At 38.8% G+C, this 15,063-nt stretch overlaps 1 protein-coding gene across 2 annotated transcripts in view; it reads right to left on the bottom strand.

Moving 5' to 3' along the window:
* MARCH11 (membrane-associated ring finger (C3HC4) 11) overlaps window positions 1–15,063 on the bottom strand; it is a 157,781-nt gene that overhangs the window by 78,353 nt on the left and 64,365 nt on the right. The window contains exons 1-2 of one of the 2 annotated variants that reach the window (XM_014546338.1): window positions 14,710–14,740; window positions 13,675–13,830 (exon numbers count right to left, since the gene is read on the bottom strand). In XM_014546338.1, the coding sequence (XP_014401824.1) occupies window positions 13,675–13,692 (18 nt within the window). In that variant the 5' untranslated portion in view covers window positions 13,693–13,830; window positions 14,710–14,740. Of the gene's footprint in view, window positions 1–13,674; window positions 13,831–14,709; window positions 14,741–15,063 lie in introns of those variants that run through there. The other variant, XM_014546336.1, reaches the window with a different exon arrangement.

The raw sequence follows: 15,063 nt of genomic DNA, 5'->3' as shown, positions 1-15,063 counted from the left end.
GGCATCGCAACCTCCCGATCCGCCCTGCTCTGTGCATGACAGGGGGCGGCGCCCCAACTCCTCAATCGGCCCTGCTCTGAGCCCGACCAGGGGCTGCACCTAGGGATTGGGCCTGCCCTCTGCCACCCGGGAGCAGGCCTAAGCCAGCAGGTCGTTATCTCCCAAGGGGTCCCAGACTGCGAGAGGGCACAGGCCGGGCTGAGGGATCCCCCCTCCCCCTCAAGTGCACAAATTTTTGTGCACCGGGCCTCTAGTATATATATAAAATTTGTGCACCAGTGGGGTCCCTTAGCCTGGCCTGCGGGATCCAGCAGAAACCAGCTTGCCAACAATCCCCGAGGGGTACTGGATTGGGAGAGGGCACAGGCCAGGCTGAGGGACCCCACCGGTGCACAATTTGGGCCGGGGAGGAATACAGGAGAATGGCCAGCCGGGAGGGACCACGGGAGGGCTCCAGGGTGTGTCAGGCCCATCTAGCTCAGTCCCCAATCGTCAGGACTCCAGCAGCAAGCGACTGCCCCTTGGTGGTCAATATACATCACAGTGACTGGTCGACTGGTCGACCGGTTGACTGTCTGCCCCCTGGTGGTCAGTGCATGTCATCATGAGCAGTTGAGTGGCCTTAGCATACCATTAGCATATTATGCGTTGATCGGTTGAACAGATGACCAGATGACCAGACACTTAGCATATTAGGCTTCTATTATATAGAATATATATCCTTGGTCCCTCCTCTATTTCTGTGTTATTCCCAGTTATTTCCAAGGTACAGAGCTTTTCCTAGGGACTCACAATCAGCCAGAGACTCATTCTCCACACCTCCCACCAACATGAATCTTCGCAGGTGGCTGGTGGGTGCCTCAATAGTTACTACTTAATTGAGGTTCCTCTAGTTGTTAACTAAGAACTTAAGCTGCTTGGGAATTTTTTCCCCCTCAAGCCAGACGGCTTGCCATTAGTAAAACAATCGGCAATTAAAAACCTCATTTTCAAATATAGTCCATAAGTTTTACATCATGAAAATTGCTTCTCATCTAATTCTCTTTAAAAATGTTGTCCTAAGCAAAATAAAAGTTGCTCTTCGAGAAAACTAAAGCCAAATAAAAACCAAAATGCAATTACTGTTTCTGTTTCAAATATCCAAACTGCCCCAATATTTGGTCAATGGTTATTTTTAGTTACATGAATTCAAATAAGGGATATTCTTTTTGTCTTATTTAACAAAAATATCTAAAATACTGAATTTTCAATATATTACAAATATTTTGGCAGAAACCACTAGCTGTTACAATTATCTTCTATTTAAACTTGTTGCTTCCAGATAGTCAATAGGCAATCAAAATTTGAATGCAATCCCTAAAATAACTTTAAATGGATTTAACATTCTGCTTGAGTTCACACTTTATATTCTTAAACTATTTAAGAAGTAGCTTTTCAAAATCTCTGAACAGACTAAAATCAAACCCTCAAAAATTGCAAAGTACAATAAAGAAAACAGAAAACATTTGATTTAATCAAAAGCTAAGTAGATTTTTTAAAAATGCATCTTTTTTTGAAACAAATTATGTGAATAATAACAGATATCAAAACCTTTTAAGTAAGTGGAGCCTGGACCAAATTTATTTTCAAACAAGATAAAATATATATAGCAATATCTCTAACCTAGTGCACCATGGGTCAAATTTCAAGGACATGACTAGTTAACAGGAAACACTAGAGGGCAGAGTTGCATAGTGAAGCTCTTCTAACATCTAATTGGAGAAAGGGATACCACCAATATATAAGCCCTCAAAATCTGCTGCTACTGACTGAAAGTCTTTGAACTTTTTGAAAGTTTTTGAACTTTTAACAGTTGATCTAAATGAGTCTACTGCTAAGGCAATCAAACAAATACTGGGAACCCAGACAGGGGCCCCATGAATAACACTTACTCTAAGCATGATCTATTTCCTGTGTTTGTTTGTGCCTCAATAACCATGAAATTATCATCACTTGTCTCCTGAATAAAAGATTCTTAATAACCTGCTTATGCTTATGGCCTTTGAAAGCTAAAGGTTTTAAGTTACGGATGACATTTCCCATCAAATTTGGGGAACTGATTACTCCATTTTGGTTAACTAAGTACCATAAACTCAAGCAAAATGTCCCCATATTATTAAATGTTTTCTGAGAGGAGGAAGGAGTCTTCTTCACCCTTCAAAACTCCTTTATGTTCATATTCTCTGTCAATGATGGAGATGCAAAAAAGATGGGCTGCCCAGCATCTCAGTGCACTGATTAATGGAAGTCATTTATTTCAAATAGATTTTGGAAGTCCAAATGTCAATTTCTATAGCTCCGGGAGCAACATAAAAAGTCATTTCCCCCCTGTAAGTCATTGCATGACTTTCATAGTGGCCATGTCATGTACAAGACCAATTACATTACCTTGAAAATTACAGCCTGAAACATTCATTCTCCAAATAGCCAAGTTTCCTAGATGACATCCAGTAAGACGATAGAGCTTCTCTTAAAAACAATCCATCTCATAAAATGTGTTTTTTAACAGAAAAAACAAAATGTACTTGTCCAAGAAAAAAATAAGCCCAATATTAGCTTTCTACTTGTTTTATTATTAGTATATTAATAAAAATCAATATAAAACTAATTAAAATCCAAAATAGGCCACATTTCTCATATATGATGGCTTTTATTTCAACCCTAACCTCTTGATAATTCTGTAGATTGAACAGTGAACGTGGCCACATAAATAATTTAAATAACTCAGGAAGAACAAATTGAGCATCTGTCATTCTTAGAATCTAGAATACATTTCTCACTAGTCTTTTTCCCTTAGTCTGTCTGACTGTATTCTTAAAAATCAATGTCTTGAATACTCACAATAATATCCAGGATATACAAATGGGTCAAGAAAATTGGGCCCCCTATTGAGACATTTAATATATTGAAGCAAATTATAAAACTGTAGGCTGTCAATAGTGACCTCTCCAGTTCACTCACAGAAAACTCGGAATGAAATGTACTTCAGTGGGAAAACCAATCATGGTAAACATTCACCAACATACCCTATTTCTAAAAAGCCACAGATGAATAATTTCTGCCAATGTCAAAGATCAAGGATTGCCAGCCTTACCTAACCACCCTAATCTAAAAATTTCTCCACGCTTCTTGACATTTCCTGTCCCCTTTTTTGTCCAATGTTTTTTTTTTCCTTAGGACTTACTACTAATTAATTTACTAATTCTTTTACAGTAGTCTCTCCTTATCTTCAGAGGATATGTTCCAAGATCTAGTGCTAGGTAAGCTTTCTATTATTGGAGTGTAACTCTAAGGCCTGAGAAATGCATGTTTGTATACTAACCCATGACTAAGCACATCTCTATAAATATTTTTATATGTAACCATTTGTATCTATACTAAGCAAAACATGAGTTTACACTGATGTTTCACACTCTGATCCAATATCACATGGTTCATTCTAGCATATCCTTTGTTAATCACCCAGTTATTAACACAATCTAGTTGTTTACTACCTGACCCTCACTGTCAACAATTTAAATTTAGAAGCAGACGTCCCCTTTTAACAAACGCTGTAGCTATCGCTTCTAGAAGAGTGTCTGCTAAATAGTACTGGTAAATTTGTTCAATGAGTAAAAAAATAACCAATAAGAAAGTATTGTTTATGTAATTCACAGTAGAAAAACAAAGATAAAATATTTTGTGGCTATCCCTTGACATGAAAAAAAATCATTTTGTAGACCAAAAATAAACACATATTAATCCATCACTATGCCGTTATGTTATTCATCTCCATGCATTCATCACTCAGCATTGAAATTTTTCCCACAGGCAATTCAAAGAATGGTTAGTATTTTTCTCCAAAAGTTTACTCTAGGGGAGCTTAATCATGTCCAAAATGAAGCAACATATTTCTCTCTCAAATTTCCTTTTCTGCTACCAATACTACCTTTAGTCGTAGTAGGGTGCAGGAGAGAGAGAATAGACAGACAGGAAGTAGCGAGACTTGTCCCCCATTCTTACATGTTTCACTAAACTACTCATAAAGGTTTCAAAATCTACCCCCACTGTCTACAAGCCATGTGTCACCCAAAGCTACCCAACAAATTTTGGTAAAATTGGTTCTACTCTTGTTGGCTTCACATTTTTCTACTTCCTACTAGTACTTCTCAAACTGCTGGAAAGTCTTGTCTATATGTGAAATGACTTTAATAGAAGCAATGGCAGTATGACCCAAAGTCTACCATGAAAGGGAAAGAAAGACAATTTGAGAGAACAATGAAAGATGGTTTTGCATTCAAGATTTTCCTTCCACTTCCAGATTTGAACTTGGGCATGCTGGCTCCTAGAGAACACAATGTAGGTAAGGATGATCACCCTTTATTGTTACTTTCTTTCCAAAGGACTGGAGGTTCCTCCTGGAAACCTCCCATCTGCTTGCCCATCCCCCCCAAAATAAGGGTGTGATGTTGTCAAGACCAGGAAGAGATGGAAGGGAGAGGATAAAACAAATATTTACTGAATGCCCAATATATGCCTGGAAAATCCTGTGCTCTTTTCTATTCTATAAGCTTTTTATTTTCTATATTTTCCTTTAAATTAATAGAGGGCACTTACATGCGCATTTGTGTTAAAAATCTGCAAATGTAATATAGAAAAGAAATTAATACGGGGGATTGGAGGCAGAGAAAAAAGCAAAACTAGTTCATGTGGTTTCTGGAATGTTATTCCACACAAATTAAGTAAAATCCACTGATAGTTGTGAGAGAGGTTGTGCTTTTAACATCTTTTTTTTAATGGGCTGAACAAACCAAGGCATGTACAGTTCTTGAAATAGTTCCTTGTTTATGTGAACTATTCTGTGACTCGAAGTCATGACACAAATGAGTCACAGCACAACTGCAAGTCCATATATAACAAAGGAGTGCTGGGGGAAGAGAGGGCTCCTGTAATAAGAGCTACATGCACATGGGGAGGGCCCCCTGTGCCCAAATTAAGCCTTGGCCACTTGCTCATAATTAGCATACCAACATGAGAAACAAAACTAAAAGGCACATTAAGGCCATGGAACTCTGTTACTAAGATAAAGAGACATGGCCCAGGTGTCATCAGTCACAATGAACTATTTCAAAGAGATAAAAACTGGAGACAGAGCAGGTTTATAGACGGTAATTTTCAGAGCATGTCACACCTAAAGTAAGGATGGAATAAGAAATGTCTCCCCACTAAGTTCTCATATTGACTTGGTCCAGGTAGTAACGCTTCCAGGTTTCTTCACGTCTTCCCACGTGACTGCTCCCAGTCCGCCTCTACTTCTGTGGGATTTCATTTGGTAAATCACATAGAACAGCTATCGAACCATGACTTATGCCCACAGGGAAGACGCTGTCAAATATCCAAGGAGACAGAAAGCACAAGTCACATGCCGTTTTTCTTGGCTGTGTCCTCAGTGTCAGCCATCCATTTACTCGTAATTGTAGGTGATTATCTCCTCATCAGTCCACTCCCTGCCACTCAGAAAGGTCGGAAGTAGTCTTGCTTGGCTCTGAGAGTCATCCTATTCTACTCTTAGAAGGTCCGAAAATAGAAAGAAGCCAGTTTCCTTTGTTCCAACCTTTTCGGTAAACATCAGTCTCATCACAGCAAAGTCACGCCAAGGCAAAGCAGGAAATGAGCAAGGAGGGAACAGTCAGTTCTCTGGATGCATCTCCGTGTGCTGGAGTATTGCATTCGCCAGTGGAGAATCATGTTTGAAGTTATGTTACAACTGTACAAACACACCACTCATCAAGAAAACACATCACCTTGTTCTCAGCCGGGTGGCAGATTTCACACCAAAAAAAAATGATTCCCAGTAGACATTCTTAGCAGCTCATCTATACCCATGATCATACAGTAAAATTTCCAACAAATTATCTGAATTCTATGAACAAGTGCTAAATGAAATCCTTCAACCAGTGACAACCTCAAGAAACCAGGCGTGTTACACGCGGGTAATTTCGCATCCACTGACATTTCATTTTTTGAAAGGAGCAGATATGTCTCACTGGAAACTTTTGTTTTTCAATTCTAGGTTGTTAAAGATAGGTCCCGCTCTTAAGGCTTTTTCCTGTGGTCTAAGAAGCGAATATATTTGCCCAGGCAGGATCACAATAGCATTATTAGAAGATCAACTTAGGAGTAAGTTGAAAATTGACAGCCAGTAGATGGGAAAATGTGTGCGCAATTAATGCAACTTGATTTCCTTAAGTCTTTTTCTCACTGCAGAAATAGGAACATGATCCCCTTGATTCTTTCTACTTTATAAAAACATTCATTCATGCATTCATACCACAAATATTCACTAAATGCCCACAAAGTGACCAAGAAAGTGCATCTCAAGCTCTTCTGACCTGCGTTACATAATTTGTTCTGAAATCTGTCCCACTCACTACAATTTGTTCTAAAAATCTGTCCCACTCACTACTATGCTTGCCTCCTAGAAGGCAAACCTGGAAACACCAAGAAAACAAAAATAGTACCATTTTGACACATTTAAAAAAGATATCCTAAGCACTCCTGCTGGGCTGCAGAGAACCTGGGAGCACCTGCTTAAATGCATCCAAAACTTCCCAAAAGGAGAGGGCAGCCTGTTCCAGGGACACCGAGGGCTTATTCTGAATGTCCCTGCCTTCTGCTTCTGACAACTGAAACTACTGGAAATTTCAGATTTCAGACTGAGACAATCACAAAACTATTTAGAAGACACACTGCTGTTAATATTTAAAATTAAGGAGTTGATAGCATGTTGTTATAGAGCTACACTATCACCATTTTGTGAATGGCATAAGCTTATAATGACCTCACTGAACATTACAAAGGAACATATGAAAATTGTAAAACACTTCACTCACTGGACTTTCTAAGAGGTTAGAAAGCACCTAAGTCCATATCAATATGCCAGTTGTTTATATCAGAGGTTGGCAAATTACTGCCAAATCCAGGTGGGCCAAATCCAGGTCACCACCTGTTTTTGTGTTGTCCAGCAGCTTTTCAATGTTAAAGGGTTGGGGGAAGGGGGAAGCAAAGGGAGGACTCTAGTTCCTGATGCACCGAGGTTATACGAAATTCAAATGTCAGGTGTACAATTAAAGTTTTACTGGAACACAAACATGTCATTCATTTATATAGTGTCTATTACTGCTTTTCTACTGGGACAGTGGTTAGGGTGGCCCTTAAAACCTAAAATATTTACTACCCAGAGAACAGATTTGCTGACCTTTGGTTTAAATAACGAGATAAATGTTATCAGATGACAACCTTTTGGAGCCACCACAAGATTCCTCTGCCCAATCACTCCCAAATCTTACCCCTCTAACTTCTTTGACCAGTAAGAATGCCCAGCTCCACCCAGGAAGAGGTTCTTTCTCCTACAGGCAGCTGAGTGAAGGAACCAAAAGAACAAAGAGAAAGGTGTCAAAGGGACATGCACTAAAAAGACCTAGGAAAATAGATACACGTGGAAAAGCAGATACACGTGGAGAAGAAAGTTCTAGAGAGTTTCATCCATTGGGACATCATCCTCAATCCTCTTTCTCTAAAGTGTAAACGCAAACACCACACACAAAGCCCTACATGGACTCCCACTCTTTTTAATACCATCTCAGAACCATCTGACTTTAAGACAAACTGTAAAATCATGTAGCCTATACAATAAATAAGACAGCTAGAAGTAGTAGGCAGAGAATAATTTCCATATTTTATTCAGTAGAGAATCATTAATCTCTCTAGTGAGTAAAATGAGCATTTATGTTTTAAAAATTAGTAAGCAAATGAAAACAGATACTTTTAAAGGCAAGCGAACTGCCTTGTAATATGTCCTTTATTTTGACATTTAAATACCATAAAATCTGCCAGTATATGCATTTAAATATTACATTTAACATTGTTTCTCTGTTGTTCAGACATGGCAGTGAAAAGCTTCCTCTCAGCTTGCCATTTGCTATTAAACCCACAGAGAACATTAGTAACTGAGAAAAGGGAAAAGCGGTGGCTCGCTATGTCAACCAGGTTGTATGCATGCAGGCATTTTAATCCGTAAAATGCAAATGCCTTGAAGTTTTACAAATGACAGCATGCAGTACTGATAAGGTTCATGCTCTGATGTTTTCTTAATACATTTTCTAATCATAGTCAATTTTCAGGGGTAATTTGTCAGCTTCTCTCCCAGTGCATCAGCTCCGTCATGAGAACAACTTAATCACTCCTGAAGGTGAAAATACCCCTTTCATGACAGAGCCCTATTAGGAAAATAATGATGCCAGGGTGCTCAAGAAGTTAATTAAAGTTCTATAAAGACGTTACAGATACATCCAGAAGCTGTATCTTAGAACCTTTGCCAAGATGAACCTACCTGGTGCCAACTTCCTCTCTGATTCAAAACTGTCATGATGAATCCCAGGGCTTTCAGAATATGGGTAAAAATGAAAAATACTCTCAAGTTATTTTCCTTCCTAGGAGACTCTCTTGTCATTCTCACTGGTGTGAGACCTGTTGCTGACAGCACATGATAAGTGTTCAAAGGAAAAGCAGTAAGAAGGCTAATAAAAATGTTAGAGGTTAATAAAAATGGCCAGGGGCCTAATCTCTGCAAGGTACATGGCCTACTTGTAAGTCTCCATCCCTTCCAGGCAAGTCCCTTCCCAGCCCTTTCCTCTCGTGCTCTGAGCAACAAAGGAGGAGAAAGGAAATCTGATGGACGCCACTATTCAGGACTGATGCTTGGTCACCTGCCTGTGCCCCTTCATGGCTACCCCGGGGATCTCTGGGCTCCCCCACCTCCTGCCAAAGTGTAAACAAACCAAGGCTGCTTGAGCTCCCTGAATAGCACTGCCCTGTTGCTTGGCCACATATAAAAGCGTCTCATACCTCCAGCAGAGACCCAGAGTCCCACAGGGAGGGACATCTGGAGAGTAAATATGCTCCCCTGTGCTGAGACCACTATATCTCATTACACCTGATTTTTAAAATGCTGGTCCATTCATTATTTATAGTAACAAGTTTGGCCAGAAACTTAGATGGGCTCTTACAGGAAAAGGGAGCAAAAACCCAGGGATAAAGAATGAAATGAAAAGAGGAGTCATTAACTTCACTTGGGTGACACGAGCCTGAAGAAAACCACAGGGGCCAGTGAGCGTCGTTGCAGAGAGCAGGGGGTTTGGGCGCTCTGTTTGAACATGTAATAACAATCACAGCCAACATTCAAATGGGCCAGGCACTATTCTAAGCACTTGACATATGTTTATGTATTTCATTCTCAAAATGATGTATAAAATAGGTGCCATTATTATCTTCTGAAGATTATTTAACTGAGGCACAAGGAGTTAAAGTAACTTGTCCCCAGGTAATATAGCTCTTACCATCCACTTACATTGTATTTTCTATGTTTAGAAAATACAGTTCGTTTCGCACAGGAAGTTTGAAGTTTCCCGTATAATACTTTATCTAGTAAATATTATCTCTTCAAGCACCTATATTTCTTGACAAAGTATTGAAGCATTCACAAAGTTGAATATAGCTTAATTAGTTTACTATGTCACATCTAAAATATATCTTTGATCTTATGTGTTCTTACATTTTACAAATTTTTTGCCACACTATGAGATTCAAAACAGAATTGGCTTTTACTCGTACATTAATATTAATGCATCATCTTGACTATGTTAATCAATAAAATACATTCTAGAAGTAGGTAGGAGGGTGAATGCATGTTAATTACTTCAAATGTCTTAATTAACTTCTGCTAGTAATACAGCAATTAACATTTAAAAATGTTATAGAAGATACATCAGTTTTCTATTGGGTCATGTTGTTGAGCATCACTGAAATCCCATGAAATGGGGAGGTTTAGACCCAAACGTTCAAAAACTTCTAATCTCAATGAGAAAAACAAGTAAAACTAAGGTTGTAGACTCATGGCAGCATATTTCCCTCACACACATCTGCTTCCTGGCTAACTGCTCCTTTCCCTCCTGTCCCCAGGTCCCTCTGCACAGCAGGAGGCACAGCGTGATAATAATCACTTCTGAAAGTCCTTGAGGATATTGGTCTAGCACTGCTGAGGGAGTCAACCTTTCATTCATTTTTCTAAACCTTCTCTGTTTCTGAGCCCTGGGAGAGAAATTATGGTGGGTGCCTGCTGACCAGTCTGGACCAAATGCAGAGACCAGGGTAAGTAAATAGAGCCATTTCAGAAGCTAGCTCCTATGGTAAATTAAAGATAGCTACTCTTTTTTAAAAAGGGCAGACCCCAGAGGTAGAGTCCATTTTCCCTTCTCTTGAGTCTGAGTTGGTCCTGTGGCTTGCTTTAATCAGGAGAAAGCAGCAGACACGAAACAGTCACTCCCAAGGTCGGGCCTTAAGATCTGTGACTTCTGCTTTCTTGGAACCCAACCCAATATTGTGAGATGTCTAAGTTACATAGGAAGAGAACTGAAGCACTAGTTGACAGCCCCAACTGAGCTCCCAGCCAACCGCCAGCACCAAGAATGAGTGAAATGAGTAAGCCCTCCTGGATGTCTCAATCCAGTCAGACCTCTGGATGAAGTCAGCTCCAGATGATGCCACATGTGCAGAACCTCCCAGCTGACCTCAATCAACCCAAAGGGGCAATAAATGATAGTTGTTTACACCACTGATTATTTGAGATGGTTTGCTATGCAGCAATAGACAGCCAATGCCTTTCTAGACCATCTTAGAGACCAGGTTGAAACCAGTTGCTGCTTGACTCAAAAACGTGAGGTTGGCTACGATGGAGTTGAGAAGAACCCTTTCCAGTATAAAGCATGGCAGCTAAGACCATGGACCTAGGAACCAGACTAAGCTTGAATCCTGATTTTGCCTTTTACTGGATATGTATCAAGTGGAAGCTCCTTTACTTTTCTGTGCCTCAGTTTCCCTTTGTATAAAGTAGAGATAGTAATATTCCCTATCTCTTAGGTTTGTTATTAAGATTAAATATCAATATTGGTACATACATGTAGAGCACTTAGAACAGTGCCTGGCACAGAGTAAGAACTCAGAAAATGTTCTCATTATTTATTCTCTAGTCAGTTTTATGTTCAAGAAACCACCCGCTCAAAGCTATGTGAAGGCTCTATACTTGGGACAGAAGGATGTGGAAAGTGAAGGTGAGGGCCACAACATGCTGCTTATTCGATGTCTGCCATACCACAGTGACTGTAATAAATGCTAAAGCTAACTGACCTCACAGCAGCACAGGAGAAAACCAAAAAATCAGAGTAAATGCTCCGTTTATGGGTCATTCATAACAGAAATGTCTGACAATTATTCAAACTTCATTGAGGATAAACTACTCCCAGGTATAAGGATCCACACTTTGGGAACTTTATAACTGATTTCTGTCCATTAAGAGGATTGAGCTTTACATACATACCCTGCAGTCCTGGAAAGCTCTTTTCTCTGGCATGATCTAAGCTATCATCACACTCATATCAACTTTGTTTTTAAATATTATTTTCTAGGTCACTAAAATAAACAGATCAAGTTACAGATCATGGTAGTATTTACATAGGTCATAAAATTAATCCTTAATACTGGGTTAATTTATTGTTTTGGTTGGATTTTTTTGGCTATCTCATATACATACTCTGGAAAAATTGCTTTTGTTAAAATAATTATTAAATATTTCTTAAATAAGCGAAATATAGTTGTAATTAATTCATTTTGCTATAGGATTAGAATTACTAGTAAATTGTATTTTTGCCCCAGCACATTGGCTCTTTTACAGTTTAAAATTATATCAAGGATCTATATCTACTTTCTTCAAAAGTAATCATCCCAAATGAATTAATACAGAGTAGGGTAAGTTTAAGCTTTTAAAATATTGGTATTCTAGCTCAGCTCTTGAACATGCAACTACAGCACTTTTCATGAGATTTTTCACTAGAGCCCCAAAGCTCTCTATTTGTCATTTCCACATATTAATTCACAAAATTATTGTAGATTCAATTATACTACTCATATTCTGACCTTTGGACATGGTTCCATCTGTTTTTCAAGACAACTATGATGGATCCATAAATTTATACCCAAAGAGCTCAATCAATTAGAAGTTCTGGGAAAATGTGTCAGGTTCATGCCTATCTTCAGCATGATAACATCACTCATCCACATTAGTTATTCTTTTTCTTTTCAAATTACTTATAAGCCTTAGGTCAGCTTGAAAAAATTGATATTTTCATTTCATGCCTGATAATCATGCCTTAACTGGTGACAATCAAAGATGCAAATTAATTGCAAATTATGTGAAGGATACATAAATTAAAAACTATGAAATTTAAATTATTAATGCAGTAGTAATTCATCTTTCAGATTTCCTCTGCAAAGAATAAAAATTTCACCTATCTTATACTGCTCAATACAAACTAAATTTGATATTTTTTTAAAATATGTTTTTATTTATATCAGAGAGGAAGAGAGAGGGAGTGAGAGAGAAACATCAATGATATGAGAGAATCATTGATCAGCTGCCTCCTGCACATCCCACACTAGGGATCAAGCCCACAACCTGGGCATGTGCCCTGACCGGGAATTGAACCACGACCTCCTGGTTCAACCACTGAGCAACACTGGCTGGGCTAAATTTGGTGTTTTAAATAGAAACATGGACCATTAGATTTTATGATTTTCTTTCCTCCCTAACTTTTCAATTCCTTCTTCCTTTCCCTTCCATTATCTCCTTTGTCTCTGTGCTTTGAACCCTACTCTTTTATGTCTGTCTAACTTTGGCCCTATGTCACTATAGATCTTGTCAATTACACACTATTCTGCTTTAGTTTAAGATGTCATCCTCACTATTTTGCATTTTATGTTATTTACATCAGTGTTTTCAAAGGACTGAATCAGTTCCATCATGACCAAAAAAAAAGCTTGTTTTTCCAAGGGCATTTGCAGGTTTATGGGTATTGTGCTATTATTTCATTATACACACAAAAAAAGTTTAAGAATATATACCACTTCAGTAACATTATTGAGAGTAACTGCTGGGAATACTTCTGCATCTACTATACAGATGACCACAGCAAAGAATGCAAGTAATCAAAAGCTAACTGTGAAAAAAAAAAACTTCGTATGAAAAAGAAAGCCTAGTGACGTGGAAAAAGTATTCAGATTAGGACTAGGTTCTATTCATTATTCTTTGAATAAGGGGACAATCTAAGTTTCCAGACTAGTAAAGTTCTGCTTTACTTGCATTTGTTTTACATAACTTGAGCTCATCCAGGTTTTCAGTGCTGAAATTAACAAAGTGTTTCTACAATAAATTGTGAACATGTCTAACTAATAAAATTGATTTAATTGGAGTATAAGACATTTTACCAACCTTTCGTTTTAGAAACAAAGATGGGTACAATTTCATCAACAAATAACAAATTAATAAAGGAAACCATTTGATAAAATGTATTTTGAGTTTCTCAGATACCAATGTCGCAGAATTCTCAAAGAACATCTCTACAAATTCTAAATCTTGATTTTACCATGAGTTGTGTAACATGTTTTTAAGTAGCATATGTAAATAACCCCAGTAATAGCTAAATTCAAGTGCACATATGTTTAGCAACATTATTTCAGGGGGAAAAAAATGTCACAAATGTTTACCTGGCAAGGTTGTTTCATTTTAATGGCTATGACATGGTATCTGTAACAGCAGAGTTCACAGGTCCAGGAACCCCTCTCACTGATCCACTTTAGCAGGCACAGCTGGTGTGTATACCGAACTGACCCATCACATCGGCAGGGGTTCAACAGCTCCCCCTGAAAACAAGACAGCTCAGTGTGAATGTTTATATTTGTGTCTCTATTTTAAAAATCTAACACTTGCTTTCTTCTCTTTCAAAGCCAGTTACCCACTTCAAACTGTATCCTAGAAAATGAAAGTAAATTTTTATACCTCTGATGAGAATGAAACTGAAGTCTTAAAACTATTTCAAAGATATTGCTTAGAGTTATGACATAAATGTTCTACCAACATACAAACTGTCTGCAAGATGTAGCTCCCAATACTCCTAGGGGAAAGCTGTACTATTAAATCTCTTTAATAACTTTTAAGTGGATGGTCAGATGCATTTCCTCTGCAGTTATTCTTAATCATTGCTAAAGAAGAAATGCATGGCATCCCAGAAAGCAGCTTGCAACAGCTTGATGCTTTTATTTTCTTCTAAAGGTAGCATCATAAATATTGACTTGGGGCACTATATTTCCCGAAAGCCTTCATATTCTTATGCAATTTCCTTACTTTTAAAAATATTAAACCTAATGTTTTCTCAGACCACACATTTTGTAATAGTAATATATTATCCCGATGTATCCATAAGTACTCGCATGCACCTCTAATGGAGTTTATATTTTAGAATTGATTCTAATAAAATACAAAGTACGTAGTTGTCTAAATAGCCCCTCTTTCACAGGGCAAAAGTACATTCCTATTTCTCCTGTGGAAGTGTAACACGCTTATCACATCATGAGATGAAGTCACCAAAATTTGCAAGAAGGAAAGGCGCTGCCCTTCTGGTTTTGACATGACTCACCCCAGTTTGTATTCTAAGACAATCTGCCTCAGGATACATTTGTAGAAAAAGGACATAGGTTTGTTTCTATGCATAAACCAAAATCCATTTGGTAAATAAAAGATACGGCAGTATCATTAAAACACCTGAGGAATGTGTAACTGCAAAACCAGACAGGGGGAAAAAAGTGCAGGTCAAACCCTGTAGTCGTCACCGGGACATTTTCATCTGCCTACACAGAAATGGAAAGGCGAGCACAGAGTACACACCTCAGTCCAGGGACCAGACCAGCCACACAGCGGTGCCACCAAGAAGCGAGCGCTGTCCGTGGTGCTGAAAGTCGGCGTCGCGAGAGACCAGACAGACCATCCTCACCCGAGCCCCGCCGCGGCTGCCCCGGGTCCCGCCGGGCCCTACCTGCTCAGCGCCCTGGAAGCAGATCTTGCAGATGGGCTGTGCTGGTGCGTGCTGGTGCCCGGCA

The sequence above is a fragment of the Myotis brandtii genome, unplaced genomic scaffold, assembly GCF_000412655.1.
Source record: "Myotis brandtii unplaced genomic scaffold, ASM41265v1 scaffold440, whole genome shotgun sequence".
NCBI lineage: Eukaryota > Metazoa > Chordata > Mammalia > Chiroptera > Vespertilionidae > Myotis > Myotis brandtii.
Note: the sequence above shows the minus strand (reverse complement) of the source record. Positions and strands in the feature narration are given on the sequence as shown.